The sequence below is a fragment of the Sorex araneus genome, chromosome 1 (assembly GCF_027595985.1).
Source record: "Sorex araneus isolate mSorAra2 chromosome 1, mSorAra2.pri, whole genome shotgun sequence".
Classification (NCBI taxonomy): Eukaryota; Metazoa; Chordata; class Mammalia; order Eulipotyphla; family Soricidae; genus Sorex; species Sorex araneus.
Window position 1 is genome coordinate 99,339,383 of NC_073302.1, and position 17,035 is coordinate 99,356,417.

At 46.3% G+C, this 17,035-nt stretch overlaps 1 protein-coding gene across 4 annotated transcripts in view; it reads right to left on the bottom strand.

Annotated features, from left to right (window-relative positions):
* SH3RF3 (SH3 domain containing ring finger 3) overlaps window positions 1-17,035 on the bottom strand; it is a 482,862-nt gene that overhangs the window by 180,935 nt on the left and 284,892 nt on the right. For all 4 annotated transcript variants that reach the window (XM_055141388.1, XM_055141381.1, XM_055141374.1 and 1 more), the window contains exon 2: window positions 14,702-14,977. In XM_055141388.1, the coding sequence (XP_054997363.1) occupies window positions 14,702-14,977 (276 nt within the window). The remainder of the gene's footprint in view (window positions 1-14,701; window positions 14,978-17,035) is intronic.

Below are 17,035 nucleotides of genomic sequence, written 5' to 3' on the forward strand. Positions count from 1 at the left end.
TATGGGGGAAACATGAGCACAAAGATGTATGGATCTGTAACTGTACCCTCACAATGACTCTCTAATTAAAAATAAACTAATAAAAAAGTTAAAAAAAAGAAACCCTGCATCTATAAACCATGGTACCTAAATTAATTTCTTTAACAAATAGTAATACTTCATGAGACTGGAAGTTATCCCACATATGCAAGGTAGGTTCAAAATTCAAACCCAACTGATAGTCACATCAGCAGCTAAAGAAACGTGACATGACCATACGAAGAGACACAGACAAAGCATTTGATGGAGTCAAGTACCCATTAGTGATTTCTTAAATATAGGAAAAGAGAAAAGTACAGAGTAAACTGTTCAACTTGACAAATAACATGTTATTAGTTAACCTGCTTCACGGTTATAAATGCAAGGCTTTCCCACTAATACCAGGAACAAGTTAAGGATGCTTCTAAAACATAGCCTTTCAATGTGATACTAAAAGTCCTATCTAATGTAGTAAAACCTGACTGGAGTGACAGCACAGAGGGCAGGGCATTTGCCTTGCATGTGGCTGACCCAGGTTCGATTCCTCCATCCCTCTTGGAGAGACCAGCAAGCTACTGAGAGTATCCCGTCCACACTGCAGAGCCTGGCAAGCTACCCGTGGCGTATTCAATATGCCAAAAACAGTAACAAGTCTCACAATGGAGACGTTACTGGTGCCTGCTCAAGCAAATCAATGAACAATGAGACGACAGCGCAGACAGTGCAATGTAGTATGACGAGAGGGAAATAAAAGTTACCTCAATGATACAACCTGGGAGGGTAGAAATAAAACTGTCTTTATCTTCAAATGAGATTGGTACTATTTCTATTTGAGGAAACAAACAGAAAATCTGCTAATTATAGGGCCTGGGAAAATAGTACATTCAGTAAGGAGCTTATTTTGCCTGCACCTACCCGGGTTTTATTCCTGGTACCCTGGCTGGTTCCCCGAACTTCCCAGGAGAGATCACTTAATGCAGAGCCAGGAGTAAGCCCTGAGTACCACCAGGTGTGGCTCAAAAACTAAACAAACAACTCCCTAAGCCCCCCAAACAAAAACTGATGTATAGCAAAGTTGAAACTCTATGTAAGATTGAAACACAAAAGACAAATAATTTTCTATTTATTAACATAGATAATAAATAGAAAACAAGTGGAAATTAATACCAAAAATGATGCACTGGATCCCAAGAAATGGCTCAGTGGCAACAAAAAGAAACTGACTTGAAGCTTTGACTCCCAAGTCTTGACCCCTGTACTGCCTCAGGAGCTCTGTCCATGCTCCCTGCTGCCACCAGGCCATACAATCACCTCCACACAGTCCGATGTATGCAAGCCGTGGAGAGCGCCGCATCGAGAATTGTGTGAGAGCACTATGACTAGGCATGTGCTCCCCGGCTCTGGCATTCTTCACGTGCTTGTGCAGGAGGGCATGCATGATAGTGCACCTGGTCTTCCACAGTGCTCCTTTCGGGAGGGGTGGTGCTCACCAGGGATCACACATTTTAGCTGTGGGGCTCCAAAACTGGTTTGCAACCAATATAACCAAACACGTGCCTCTGGGAAAACAAGCAACATTATGTAATCCTTGATCACTATAACAACAACAAATAAAGGAAAGGGGGTGATATTATTTGCATCAGTGCCCCCAAAATGAAAGAGTTACAAATATAGCAAAATAAGTACCAGAGCGATATAAAGTAAACTTCAAAGTCCCAATGGATGAAATTAAATAACAAAATCCATGGAGAGAAGTTCTAAGCTCAAAGATAGTAAGGGTCAGGACTGTCACTAAGCCAGCTCTATTTTACAACTGCATCTACATGTTCAAAGCAATTTCAATCAAAAGCTCAGCAAGTTATTCTATGAATACAGAATACAAATTGATTCTAGAGTTTAGAGATAGGTAAATGGCATAGACTTATTAAATATATGTTTTTAATCATGTGTTTTTTATGCTTGTCCAAACCCACAGAAAACACAAAAGCAAGAGTGAAAACTATTCAAGTGTCCATTATGGGAAATAATGATGTTATCAATGGAGATTCATCCCTTGTGACAATGTTTCACTCTGTTAAAGAATTCTAATAATGGGGAATTTGTGGATATGTGGAAATGGGATAATTGAGAAATTTCCTTATCTTATGCTTAATTTTGCTAAGAATATAAAACTGACCTACAAAGTAGTATATTAAAATAAAAACTGGGTGGGTAGAGAAGATCACTGTGATAGTGATACTAGAAATTTGGTGGTGGGTGTGTGAATTTAGTTTGTTAAATTTGTTTTGTGAATTTACAATTAAAAATTAAAATAAAGGCTAATATACCAAAGTCATAGAAATGAATACATTATAGTTGTAAACTAAACACTTAGGAAAATCGAAGCTTGACACAAAATTATATTCTCTATTGCCCATTTGCTTGATATTCAAAATAGATTGCACTTGTCTGTAATGTAAGAGTCGGAGTCCTGCTATACTGGCATTTCTCCGCTGGTGTGATAAGGATATGTTATTTTTAGTCATCAAGCTGCACTGATCAAAATTAATAGACTATTGTTACATTATAGTCAGATTGTAGATTAAGGTTTTTCTTTGGGCTCTGGGGAGGTGACTCAAAGGGCTAGAAGGCCTACTTGGCATGTGGAGTTCTAGCCCTGGTTCTAGCCCTGAGCAAGATGGTCCTCCCAAGCACTGGTAGGTATAGACCACTGACCCCTGGCCCCACAACACAGGGCTGAACTCAAGCAGAACCAGGAGGGACTGGAGAGAGGACAGGGGGAAGCCTTGCATATAGCAGCCAGCCCAAGTTCAACCACGGCATCACATCTGGTCCCATAAGGACTGCAGGAGTGATTCCTGAGTGCAGTTCCAAACCAAGGGTAGCCCCTGATCATCACAGGGTGTGGCCCCAAAACTAAAAAAAAAATACCTCAGAAAGAAGTCCACAGGGAGATGACCTCAGGTCCACTGACCACTGCTCAAGGTCCCTTCCCTCAAGTTTTACCTTGTTTTGTTTTTCTTTAATATTTTTATTGAATCACTGTGAGGCAGATGCTTACAAAGCTGCTCATTAGATTTCATTCGTAGTGTCCCAACACCTATCCCTCCACCAGTGTACGTTATCAACACCAGTGTCCCTAGGTTCCCTCCCACTGCCCCCATCCCCACAAGGTTTACTTTTTATGAAAGTTTTCTTTTTTTTTAATCTTTCCAGTGTAGATAAGTCAAGGAACGCATGAATATCTCAATCAGTCTTAACACACCTTGGAAAGGTGTCATTCATCAAAAAAGCTGATCCTGTGAGCAGTCTGAAACTGACACATGCTGAGCCAGTAGAGGGTGGGAAAGTGGGATCACTCACCCTGAGGAAGAAGAGTGGATGGGGAGGTCAGGCACAATGCTCAGCATCTTCACAACAGTGGGAAAACAGACTGCTTCCAGGTGAGCCAGGAGGAGGAGGAGGACTGAGCATTTGCCCTACCGAAGAGTGGACCCAGTTACTGAGGGAGAACTGCCTGGAGCAGGCACTGCCTCTGAAGCAGGCGGTCCCCCAACCCAGGAGGGAAGCAGTGTTATCTCGTCCCATCCACAGGATTAAGCAGCCTCTCGGTGAGAGTGTGATGAGGAATACCATCTTCCAAGTTCAGTCCTTGGTGTAGGGAGCCCCACTGTAAAGCTTCTTTGATCCAATATAGTTCACGGGCAGTGAGATCCTGCCGGAGTCACTGCTGAGAGGGGGGTTTCTGGGTGGTGTGGGCAGGAGGAGATAACGCCTTCGTAGATAACTACTGGCATGTCCGACCCCTCATCAGTGGTGGCTTCTTGGCGTCTGGTGGCAGATACCTGTCCTCGCTCAAACTGGGGAAGCTCCTAGTCCAGTATCTGGCTGGATCCAGAATGCCACTGGCCTGGGAGCAGGTGTAGGGAGCTGGCATACTCTTTAAAAAATTGTTTTTTCTTCCCAGGATTACTGGGAAGTGTACACTGGTGGAAGGATGGGTGTTGGAATACTGTATGACTGATATCCAATCATGAACAGCTTTGTAAGGGTATAACGCACAGTGATTTAATAAAAAATGTTAAAAATATTGAATCACCATGAGATAGTTACAAGCTTTCATGTCTGAGTTACAATCACACAATGATCAAACACCCAATCCTCCACCAATGCACATTCCCCAACATCAATATCCCTACTATAACGCCCCTTTCCCACCCTACCCCGGCCTGCAATGCAGACAATATTCCCCATATTCTCTCTCTACTCTTGGGCATTATGGTTTGCAGTGTAGATACTAAGAGGTCATCATGCTTGTTCCTTTATCTACTTTCAGCTGGCATACTCTTATATTTACAAAAGAACTAAAGTAGGCTTCCCACAGCTTGACCTCAGGCCAACAAGAATGAACTACAGTGAGGAATATCTGAGTGCTGGACAGGGAAAAATTCCCTGTGCCTTGCTGAGGCTTCAGGGTAACAGTTCACTGCAGCCAGCACTGCCTTCTCCAGTGCTACAGAGCTTCAGGAAGGCCAGGATCTTCCTCCAACGCTGGGTACCACAGTCTGGACAGCTCTAGTCCCCACACCTGCAGTCAGCAAGGACAGCTGCTCCGCAGAACTCCCATCAAAAACAAAAACCAGATATAGGGGACAAGGATAAACCTGTCTGCAGTGTTGCACTGGAGTTGCCAGTTTGCATTTCTGAGAATGGCACCTGTGGCATATACCATTCAGTGTGACGGCTGTCCTTGGTCCCAGAAAAACCAGGTGGAAGGACACATGCAAATCTCATGCCAGTGCTTAAACTCTGGAGCGCTTTGCTCTCTTGTAGCTCAGGAAACCTTTCTAGAGAGGACCAGAGAGATAGTGTTGAAGACAGGCAACCCACAAACTGCTGAAAGCTGCTCACCTCTGCCACATCAGCATGAAAGTGACAGGAAGTGACGGGTTTGACTGTGCCAATCAGAGCTGATGGACAAAGGCAAACAACCCTGGCCAGTCTTGACCTGAGAGCTCTGGGTTACTAGTGAATACTAATGTGAGAAAGTGATCTCATCAGACATATAGTGGCTGGTGGGGAGGGATGAACATATTCTAGGGCCAAGGTGACTGTATCTGATGATTTTATGAATGAAGGTTGTTTCCCTGAAGTCACCTCACTTTCAGACCCATGACTCTACTCATCGACAGTTTCACAGGAAGTGAGACTTATCACTCACTGTGGCTAGGCACCGCTCAGTGAGTCTCCCCTGTTTCCTAGAAGTTCATGCTTGGAAAATATACCAAATGCCAGGCTCACCATGTCAGGCTCACCATGCAGACTCACCGTGCCCGGCTCACCATGCCAGGCTTACCATGACAGGCTCACCATGCTAGGCTCACCATGACAGGCTCACCATGCCAGGCTCACCATGACAGGCTCACCGTGACAGGCTCACCATGCCAGGCTCACTGTGCCAGGCTCACCATGCCATGCTCACTGTGCCAGGCTCACCACACCAGGCTCACCATGCCAGGCTCACTATGCCAGGCTCACTATGCCAGGCTCATCTTGAAATTGATTCACTTGATTTTCAGATGGCTTCAGGGTGGTTCCACATACTCTGAAATCTGGGCTATAAACACAAGGTTGTGTGTTTCTGTGTGTCTGTGTGTGTGTGTTGCCTTTCTTGCTGTACCCTGATTGGGTAACATACTTTCAAGGGATAAAGGGATCATGGTAGACTCACTCCCTAAAAGAGAACTTTACTTGCATTTCTAATTAACTTACCCTATTCTCCCAACGGGTTCTGCTTGTGGAAAAAATAGAACTGAAAATAGTTAAGCCTTGATGATTACCTACTTCGAGGAGACTGAGTGCCAGAAGGCAGGAAGCTGAGTTTCCACAGCAATCCCTGGACTCACCAACAAGGCTGACCGAGCACGCTGTGCTTCAAGGCCACCTTAAAGGTGCATCGTGGTGAATGTCACAGCTCGGGGATCACCGACTCAGCCAGAGGAGCCCTGAGCATCCCTTCAGCAGTTGTGCTAAGCCAAGCTTTGCAGGCCCAATATTTTACTTTCCTAAGTGAGATGTAGGGTACTATCACACCTAACGTACCCAGCACAGCCTGTGGAGGCCACGGGTAGTAGGCAGGTCACTCTTCTGGGGTCTCTCACTCCCTTTCCCCTCTGTCACCTGCAGTCAAGTGGCTTCAGGGACACATGGGCATGGGCTGCCCACGCGGCTCTGACCCAGTCTCTCCTCTACTCGCTGCAGTGTGGCTGCATGACCCCAAGACCCTCTCCTTGTCTGAACACAGCCAGCCAGAATATCGAAATCACTGTGTTTCACAGAGAAGGGGAAATTTCAAGGTAAAAGCTCAAAACTTCCTCAGTCTTTTGTTGCAGTAATAACAGAAAATTGTTTCCTCTGCTAGCTGCCAGCAGTGCTAGGAGAGGTTTGTAATGAATCATAGTCACCATTAATCTCCTGTCCTGCTGTGGCTGACAGAAACTGGCGCTATCCAGAGCTGACACTGCCCCCTGCCCTCCTCCTCACGCAGCTCACCCCAAGGTGGGGGAAGAACTTGCACGTCCTTATGGCAGTCACGGTTTATGAGAGGGCAGCGGACTTTCAGTGTTGAAGAGAACCAAAGTCACAGGGTGAGAACAGCTGGACACCACGGATGGAGGTGGTGTGTCAGAGGTTGGACTTCCTCAGTGCAGGAGCACTCCCAAGCTGCTTTTTCACACACGTGTGCATGTGTACACACAAACACACTTATATACACAAAACCACACACACAACCCAGCCAGGTCAGGATCCAAGGCCCACGGTGGCACTATCCCACTCTGTCCACTGTGAGTGCTCTAGGGAAAGACTATGTGTTTATTTATTATCCATGAAACACGATACAGTGTTGAATAGAGTAACAGATCAAGTTAGGGAGACTAAGCTCATACTTTCTGTAGAAGATGAGTTGGTGCCCTGCTCAGTCCATTCAGAGCTTCCATTCAAAGCCTCACTGGCAAGTACTTATTCCAAGTCCTGGGTGCCTCTCACTGTGCCATCCCGGGACCTCTAGTGAGTGGAGGATGGATGACCCTCACCAACCTCCATCCTATCTGGGAGAGGCAGGCAGCTGTTGAGTAAATGCAAATGCCAACCATTTCAGAGAAGAATACAGGCGTGACGGTGAGGGCCTTTTCATATGGGCCTTGCCAACCATCCATAAGGATGAACATGCAATGGGGTGGGGTGGGGGGCATTCAGGCTGAGTTCCAGGGGCCTGGAGAGCCAGCAGGCTTAAGTGGGAAGAGCACAAACCCAGAGCCGAGCAGAGCTTGGAGTGGAATATGTCAGAAGCAAGAGCTACGGCCAATTTGGAGCAGAGGGCATGCATATCAGGGGGCTGGTGGGCAGTCGAGTCTGGTGTTGACTAGGAAAAAAAAGGGTAAAGTCCGTGGGCTTTTGAGCAGAGGTGGGGTACCATCTGGCATGGGATGAGTGTCACTATGGGGATGGGGTTCAGGCTAGGGGAGCAGTGGTGGTCACAGAGACACAGCATGCGTCCTGGAGCTTTGAAAGGACTTCCAGACTAAGTGCTGGCCATAGCTGCAAGCTGCAAACCAGCCTTCCTGACACGTCATTAGTTTCCAGAGAAGGCTCAGCACACAACCTCAGCACGCACCCCCCCCCCACACACACACACACCACCGCCCCAATCGCAGCAGAGCCTCCCCAGGTGTTCTCTCCACACAGAACTGGGCAGCACTCAGGCAGCTGCAAGGCTGCAGCCAAGTCTAGTAATTCGGGTGTGTAGATGGTGGAGGGGGGCAGGGATGGGCGGGGGGCCAGTGTTCAGGCAGCAGCTCTAGAAAGTTGACTGAGTCTCAGGAGGTCTTTTCCAGGGTGTCATACTCAGGACTCAGGGGAGAGTAGGAGGAGAAGCTGGATCACATGGGCTTGCTTCTTGGACACTGCAGGACACTGGCCAAACAGAGTCCCCCAACACCCTCCTCAGCCTCCAAGGAAGACAGCACAAACAAGGTGACTGAAGGGCTCCTGAGGTCTCTGCCAGGGTCGTGCATTATCCAACACCTGGCCAAGCCTCTGGAGAGCCAGTCACCAAGAAAGCGGGTCTGGGTGAGCCAGCCTGACTCCCTAGCTCTTTTTTGGAGGATCTGTCTTAGGAAAGATGTTTGTTTTCTTTTGATTTCCTGGGCTCATATAAAAAAGAGATGTTACAATTATAGAACTGTAAGACTTTGTAACATGGGGAGATAACAGAGGGCAGAAAGCAAATATTTACTGAATGTTTATTTTAAACTCCATTTTCTAAATTCCTTTAGTCACTGAATTATATTAACCACTCTATTTTATAGTTTAAAAAAGAGTCTCAAAAACTAAATAATATTTTCAAGCCATTATGTAAGTAAAAAGAAAAGCATCATGATTCAAATCTGGCTCCAGAGCACGTCTGTCTGCATTTGGTTTTGATGCATCTGTGTCTGTGCTCTGGGTCAGAATACAGTTTGGGATTAGTGCTGGGTTAGTTTACAAAGGGAAGAATTTCCACCCTGTGGGAAATGATGATCAAACATTCACCAGTGTCCATAGCATTTATGAGGAGAGGTGGGGCCCGCTGGGGTAGCATTTTTAAGATTTTTGCTGGGCCAGAGTGACAGTCCAGAGGGAAACGTGCTTCTTCTGCATACAACCTCGGTTCAGTTCCTGACACCCCATGGGGCTCCTGCCAGGAGTGTCCCGTGCGTGCAGAGCCAGGAGGAAACCCTGAGCACTGCCAAGTGTGGCCCCCAAACAAGAGACAAAGGGTTTGCCAGCCCAAGGCAGCCCATTGGTCTTGAGTTATCGGAGGTGGGGGTGTGAACAGCAGAACAGAGGGACTTGCTGCAGTGCAAAGTCCTAGTGCCTTACCACACCGCTAGCCAAGCAAGGATGCAGGTTAGGTCAGCGCAACTGAGGCTCAGGGACCAACCTCCCTAGAAATGGACTTTTACCTAGGTAGAAGCCCCAGATTAGGAAAACCCTCTAAAAGCACCTTGAACAAACCAGGTGCAAAAGAGATTCCCTGAGGGCAGGTATTGTCTGAAAAACCATCCCTTGGCCTGGGCTGATCCTGAGCATCAGGACAAATTCACTAAGGGGAATCCACAAGTACCATCCAGCACAGCAACCTGGCAAGATAAGGCAAATCTTACTGACTGTTACCTGGACAGGTCTCAGTGAAGATTTACTGAATCCTGTAGGTGAATAAAAATAAGGTAATCTGGAATAAGATGACACAGAAAGAATGGAACTCAGGTCCTCTCTTGCTCACTTTCTTGCTTTTATCACTCTGCCCTGAACACCCCCAGGGTGAGCATAGTTGTCCTGACTTAGATGAGGGGGCAGTTCAGCACAGTTACACTTTCTAGTGCTGGAGCCACTTAATGTAGGCGGCAGGTAGACAGGGAAGGGCCCTTCCTCAAGGCAATGGCAATGAATTTCCTGGGAAATAATGAGATCAGTAGTCCTGAAGTTGCAAAAAGCCAACTTTGCAGAAAACAGGAACTAAAGCCTGATAAGACTCACCTGGCAGCTCCAGCAGAAACAAAAGGCCAGGGAAGGAATTTCAAAAACTGTCTACCACTCCCATCTCTAGCTCCCTTGGCATTTTATCTAGGTAGAAATCCCAGGTTGGAAAAACCCTCTAAAAGCCACCTTCAACAAAGGAAGGGCATACATATGCTGCTGAGCCCATGTGCTGCTTGTGCCCACATGGCTGAGCACATGTGTTGCCCGCACCTTCCCTCTTGAGTTGTGTACTTTCATGCTTTCATATCTAATGCTGGGATATGTGTAGGAGCTTCTCCACTTTTGGGGAAGTCCGTATTCTCTCTCTCTCTCTCTCTCTCTCTCTCTCTCTCTCTCTCTCTCTCTCTCTCTCTTTCTCTCTCTCTCTCTCCCCAAACACACTTTTTCTCCCCTTCTTCCCACTTTCTCATCCCCTCAGTGAATAAAATTAATAAGTGAATAGAATGTGGTTTTACTTCACTGCTCATCTACTCTTGAAATTCTTTTCTGCGAGGCAAGACAAGAACCCAGTAACCCTGGGTCCTGGGTGGCAGAGGCGGATTGGGAGAAAGTGACGGTCTCTCTCCTTCTGCCTCACATAAGCCACATGGGGCCCACTGACATCACAATCACAAAGTGATAAAGTGATCTGCTTGAAAATTGTTTGCCCCTTGTGTGGCATCCGGAGCCCATACTCCCCCAACCAGGGCCAGATCATGGGAGCAGGAGATAGGCACAGCACAAGCCCTCAAGGAAGTCACAGAGCAGCTGACAGCTTTTTCGAGTGGATCTACTAAAATGTAATAAAACATTCTTTTAATAGCTGCTTTGCCAAAGTAATTATTCACTATCTTCATAAAGGAAACAAAGCCTTTGGTTTCGGAACGACTTTAATTAAAGCAATTTTAACAGGACTATTCAAAAGCCATAACAGGAGGTAAAAAATCTTGCTTTGATCCACCTGCTTTGTGCCTTTTTAACTAATCAATCTCAACACAAAGATGCATTCTAAAGATAAGTTAGTACCACTTGCAGATTTCAGAGATCTTTCTTAAAAAATTTTTTTATTAGTGAATCACCGTGAGGTACAGTTACAGACTTATAAACTTCCATGCTTGCATTTCAGGAATACATGGTCGAGTGCTCATCTCTCCACCAGTGCCTGTTTTCTACCACCAATGGTCCCAGCATCCCTCCCACCACCCCCACTCCATCTTTCCCCCACCCCATCCCGCCTCTGTGGCAGGGCATTTTCTTTTTCTCTCTCCTTTTGGGTATTGTGGTTTGCAGTAGAGGTATTAAGTGGCCATCATGTTCAGTCAATAGTCTACTTTCAGCCTGCATCTCCCATCCCAAATGGGTCCTTCTAGCATGCTTTACTTGGTGGTCCCTTCTTTATCTCAGCTGCCTTTTTCTCCAGCATGTGAGGCTGGCTGCTAAGCTGTGGAGCAATCCTCCTGGTTCTTATGTCTACTGGTCTTGGGTGTTAGTCTCCCATTCTGTTACTTTATATTCCACAAATTCATGCAATCTTTCTATGTCTATCCCTCTCTTTCTGACTCATTTCATTTAACATGATACTTTCCATGTGGATCCAACTATACGTAAGTTTCATGACTTCATCTTTTCTGAGGGCTGCATAGTATTCCATTGTGTAGATGTACCAAAGTTTCTTTAACCAGTCATCTGTTCTCGGGCACTTGGGTTTTTTCCAGATTCTGGCTGTTGTAAACAGTGCTGCAATAAACATATAAGTGCAGAGGTCATTTCTACTCCAGAGGTCATTTTGTATCTCCAGAAGTGGTATTGCTGGGTCAAATGGGAATTCAATCTCTAATTTTTTAAGGATTGCCCATACTGTTTTCCAAAGGGCTGAACCAGTCAGCGTTCTCACCAGAGTGAAGGAGAGTCCCTTTCTCCCCACATCCACACCAACACTGGTTGCTTTTGTTTTTTGGGATGTGGGCCAGTCTCTGTGGTGTGAGATGATATCTCATTGTTGTTTTAATCTGCATCTCTCTGATGATTAGTGATGAGGAACATTTTTCATGTGTCTTTTGGCCATTTAGATTTCTTCTTTGAGAAAGTTTCTGTTCATTTTATTGCCCCATTTTCTGATGGAGTTGGATGTTTTCTTTTTGTGGAGTTCAATCAGTGCCTTGTAAATCCTTGATATCAGCTCCTTATCAGATGGGTATTGGGTGAATATCCTTTCCCATTCTGTATACTGTCTTTGTATTCTGGTCATAAACCATTTTTCTAGGCACTACAGAAAGGAACAAAATATACTTCACAGAGGTAAAACTTAGCTTGCGTGAGAGTGATGGTACCATGATCGGAGAATAATTCAACCTCTGTAAGAGTAATACAGATGAAGGCCATTCAGAAGAATCAAACTTCCAGGCCAGAACATGGAGCTGGGTGTGAGAAAACTTGGTGAGCGCTGAGGATGCCAATACAGATGTGGCCATGAGGAGGAGGGTCCCGTGATGCCAGTGTACCTCCACAGCTTTCTCTGACACGTGAGGTTGGAGCAATGAGAGGATTTAGCAGCAGTGCCTCAGGACCCACAGGAGGAAAACCAAGCAGGTACTTGGTGACAAGGCTATTGCTCACAGTCAGGCAGCCCAACAATGACTTTGGGAATCAAGCCCTGGAGTTTCTATCATCAATCCACAGAATTCAATAAAATAAGTCCTTGAGAAGCATCCTGAGAGAGTACATTCCCCATCTAGCTACCTCTGAGAAAAGCTATCAATCCTGTGACAGGGCACCTCACCACACTGCCATGGTCCCTCCGTCTCCTTCCACAGGACCCTCAGAACTGTATCTCTCAATAGTAGTGTGGCTCACAGCCTAGGGGCAGTTGTGGTAACCAAAGAAAACTCAAATGAATCCAACGCTGCTGCAGAGTAAGTTTAAGGAAGTCAAACAGTTTGAAGTGAGTTTCCTGCAAGGATTATTTAACTGTGTCTTTTGCAATATCAAGTATTAAATGCTATCATTGAATGTTTGAGACTTTGCTATGTTCTAGCAATGTACACCAAGTTATTCAATTTTTGGAGCACTTATTTCTCGGCTTGTTATTGCCTGTTTTCCCGCTAGATTTCAGAATCTTGGATGCTAGCAATAGAGTTATGATACAGTGTATTTTGACTTATGAATGGACAAGTCCTTTATTTTCTATCCTCCTGTCTTCATCCTGAAGTTGATTTTCCCAGGTAGACACTGGTAGGATGGAGCAGGTTACAGCCTTTGTGGAGACAGAAGAGACAGGAAGTGAGGTCTCTTCCAAACCTAAGTTCTGTGTCTGCCCTTGAAGTCAACAGAGCTAGAAGACAGAATGAGTCTGTCTTCCTCGTAAGGATGTGAGCAGACCCATAGTTAGTAGGCAGAACTTGTCACAGCATTATGGGTCTCCAAGAATTTCCTTTTCAGGGGAGCTCTTAGAGGCCACTGGGCTGATAAGTGAGAAAAATAGATGGGACTGTCTGCCTGTATTATATTATATTCCAGACAGCTTGCTCATCTAGTCTCTGTGTGTGTGTGTGTGTGTGTGTGTGTGTGTGTGTGTGTGAGAGAGAGAGAGAGAGAGAGAGAGAGAGAGAGAGCAGGGAATAGAGAAAGAAATAGAAGTAGTGGTGGGAGCTCCCTGGGAAAATGCATCAGATAAATGACAATTGAAATTATCATCAGAACACCTTTGATAAAAGGAAGGAAAAAAGAGTTGAATCCCTGAATGAAAAACAGATTATTCATTGTCAGGGTAAAGAATGGAACAAGACATAAATAGCAGCCAGTGCAGGGCATTCTAATTTTGCTTTAAAATGGTGTGCATGGTACACTAGCAGCCTCCAGGGAGCTCAGTACTATAGCCAAATTCTGCATGAGCATATGTGTGTGTGTGTGTGTGTGAGAGAGAGAGAGAGAGAGAGAGAGAAAGAGAGAGAGAGGGAGAAAGAAAGAGGGAGAGAGAGAAGGCTATAGACAGGAAGATAGAGAGACAAAGACAGCAAATGGGGCAAAGAGAGAGATAAAGTAGCTAGACAGACAAATAAAAACAGTAATAAAGAAATAGGGACAGAGACAGGGACAGGAAGAGACAGAGAGACAGGGGCAGGGATAGACAGATAGGGACATAGAGAAACAGAGAAGGTCAGACAGATATGGAAACAGACACAAGTATAAGGACACACACAGAGATAGGAACAAGAAGAAAAAGGCAGGAAAAAAAACAGAGAAGATAGAAGTTAGAAGCAAAGGAGAGAAAACCACTAACATTAAATAAGTTATGTAACCTCTCTGAGCTTTGCTTTAAAATTAAGAAGACAGACTTCAACCACTTCCATGGGAATCACAGATACTGTAAAGAAAAAGTACAAGCTTGCTGGTAAAGCTCCCAAATATGGATAATTAATTAGCAGTCACTGTTCTTGCTGTCATCAGAAGTGCTTCCAAGATTCCCTGCAGCAGCCCCTCACCCAGGACCTGGAGGAATGGTGGCATTGCAGCCAGGAAGGCCCAAAGAGCCTCGTTCTGGCCCAGGACAGTCACTCTGTTCCCGGGTAGACCAGAAACCATCACCCCTGCATTTCACTTGGCCCTCCAGGGCAACTCCTTATCAAATACTATTTAACTTGTCACCAACCACAGTCCATCTTGGCCAGACTGATGTGGCTGCTTCCTACAACCCTGAGCATTCTTTGCTCCTGAACAGCTGTGACACACCTCCCTGTCCCTGACACTAATCTGTGAAGGAGTGTCCTAGAGGCACCACCCTCTCCACACCCATGAATCTCGAAAGATGTCCTATCTTTGTTTCTGAGTCCCTGCCCAGACACCACCCTTTAGGTTCATGGGGCCCAGCACAAGCCACCAAAACACACCTATCAACTCGGCTGGAGCTAGTATCTGACTGTGAGCTGTCTAGTTCCAGCAACAAGACTGGGGAGGTAGAAACAACCGCTCTCCTCAGCCAGAAGCCACTGAGAAGAAACCCCAGCAAAAGCTCAGATCCTGAGCTCAAGAATCACCGCCTAAGCACAAGCAATCCACTCTTACCCGGCGTGGGTCTTGGGGGGAGTGGTGTGGGTGGGTGGCTGTGGACAGCACACAATCTTACCTTGGTGAAGGTCAGGCAGTCCTTATCCTGGTCTCTGTCCTTCATCTCAAAGTCATAAAGTGCTTTGCCCTGGGGTGGGGCCTGTGGCAAGGGCCGTAGGCACTGCACGTAGCTGGCAGGCAGGAAGCCATGTACCCCATGCAGCTCTCCGTGGAACCAGTGCTCATCCACCCTGCGTCTCAGGACTATCACATCGCCCTTGTTGAACTTGAGGTCGCCAGGTTCCTTTCCCTCATAGCTGTAGAGGGCTTTTCCATAGGGAAGCTGGGAGGGATTCTGAAATGGAAACAAAAAACCCAAGTTATTATTACTCAGCATGGTCTGCCCGTCACTCAGGGGTATGCTTGCTTCCCAGGTGGATCCAGGGGGTCTCTGTTTTGGAAGTACCCAGAGCATGCCCTCCAGTGGAACCCACTTCAAAGCACATCCTCAGAGACAGAAATACAGAAGCCCCTGCAACAGAACCACTCTACCCAGACAAAGAGTGTCCACACTGGCAGCCCCCCTGGAGCCCGGTGGGACATATAGGCATGGTCCCAGGCTCTCCACCTCGACTGGAAAGTGGGATGTAAATAACCTTCATTTACAGATGAAAACACGAAGCCAAGAGGGCATCTGGCCTGAGGATGCTCCCCCGTGAGGGAGAGCAGAGTCTCCACCCTAGGGTCTGGATGTGGGATGTTCTCACCTACTGCTTCACATTGAATGACATTCCCCTAGGTGTATCCCTAGTTGCCATCTTTCCAGCAACTGTCATCTAACAAAATTTTTCGTTACTTTACCAACTAAAACTACACAGGAACTCATAGAAAAGGGGGTGATCAAGTTAATAAACAAGCCTACACCAACTGTGTCCATGCCCATCCCATTCAGTGGCCTTACAACCATGTGGTATGTGCTGAAGATGCAAGAATACAAGAGAGCCTGACCACGGAAGCCAGCAGCCAGTGCATCAGGACCTCTAGCAAGTGTCCCCAGCAATAACACATTAACTGTTTAGTGATACAGCAGGGCGGTCCAGAGATACTATTACAAGAGCATACAGCAGCATCCTCTCTTTTTGTTTGTTTCTGTTTTGGGAGCCATACACAACTGTGCTCAGAGTTTACTCCTGGTTCTGATCATTCCTGGCAGTGCTCAAAAGGACAGTATGTGGGCCGAGGAATTAAATGCAGAGTGACTCGAATGCAGGTGGGGTTGGTGGGGCCCCACGATGGCTTATATGGGGCAAGGAGAAGAGAAATGGTCACTTTCTCCCGACCCACTTCTGCCAGCCTGGGATCAGCTGGGAAGACTCTTTGCAGGAAGGGAAGCCAGTCCTAGAACCTACCCAGTTTTTACAGTTCTTTTTTTTCCCTCACAGAAACGAATTTCAGGAGCAGATAAGCAGTAAAATAAAAACAGACTTTATTTGGAGATTTTGAAGAAGGGGAGGAAGGAGAGAAAGTGACAGACCCAAGAGAGAACACAGAATTCTCCAAAGGTAAAAAGAGCACCAGGACATATCTCAAGAGAGAAGACATGAGCAACGATCGTGCTCAGGCGCCACATGTGCCCGGTCACCTGGTCACAAGCAGCACATGGGCTTGGGCAGCATATGTGTGTGCTTATTTGGTTCAAGGTGGCCTTTTAGGGTTTCTTTTATGCTGCTCCATTTGGGGCTCTAGCAAGGTGAGAGTCTGCTGCCAGGGAGTTTGCCAAGCGGGTAGAGTTGGGAGTGGCTGAAATTCCTTTCCTTGGCCTTTGTTCCAGCTAGAGCTTCTCTGGAGGTGTGGGAGACTGGGAGGGAGATGGGGGGGGGCTTGTCAAGGCTTCTCTGGGTCTCCGTTAGAGGCAGTGAAAATCTTATCAAGCTCCTGAGCTCATATGGTAGGCTCCTTTGTAGCCTTGGGGCTATTGGTTTTATTACTTCCTAGGAATCCTTGGGGCCCTTCCCTGTCTACCTGCCTGTATCACAAGGCAAGGGTATTAATCCCTGTTATTATATCTCTAGCCCTCAAAACAGCTTCCTTTTAATGTCCTGGTATGTTTCCTTTATCCTCTCTCTCCTTAGAGAAAAGACAACCCGTCCAAAGGTCCACCATTCTTGGTCTCAAACAGTAACTAGTTCTGAAATCCAAACAATTCTTGGCAATCTTCTGGTCTCGGCAGTGAGACTGAATTCCTCTGGAACTATTTGTTACCAAGTGCACTTCCTGAGCTCTTTTCACTTAACTGAGTCTTTTTCATAACGGTTTGTGGAACTGGGCCCCTTCTTTGCACAGGCCTCCAGTGCCTGCTCGTCTGAGCAAGCTACAGTGCTACAGGCCAGTTCCCTGTCAGTGGGAAGCCAAA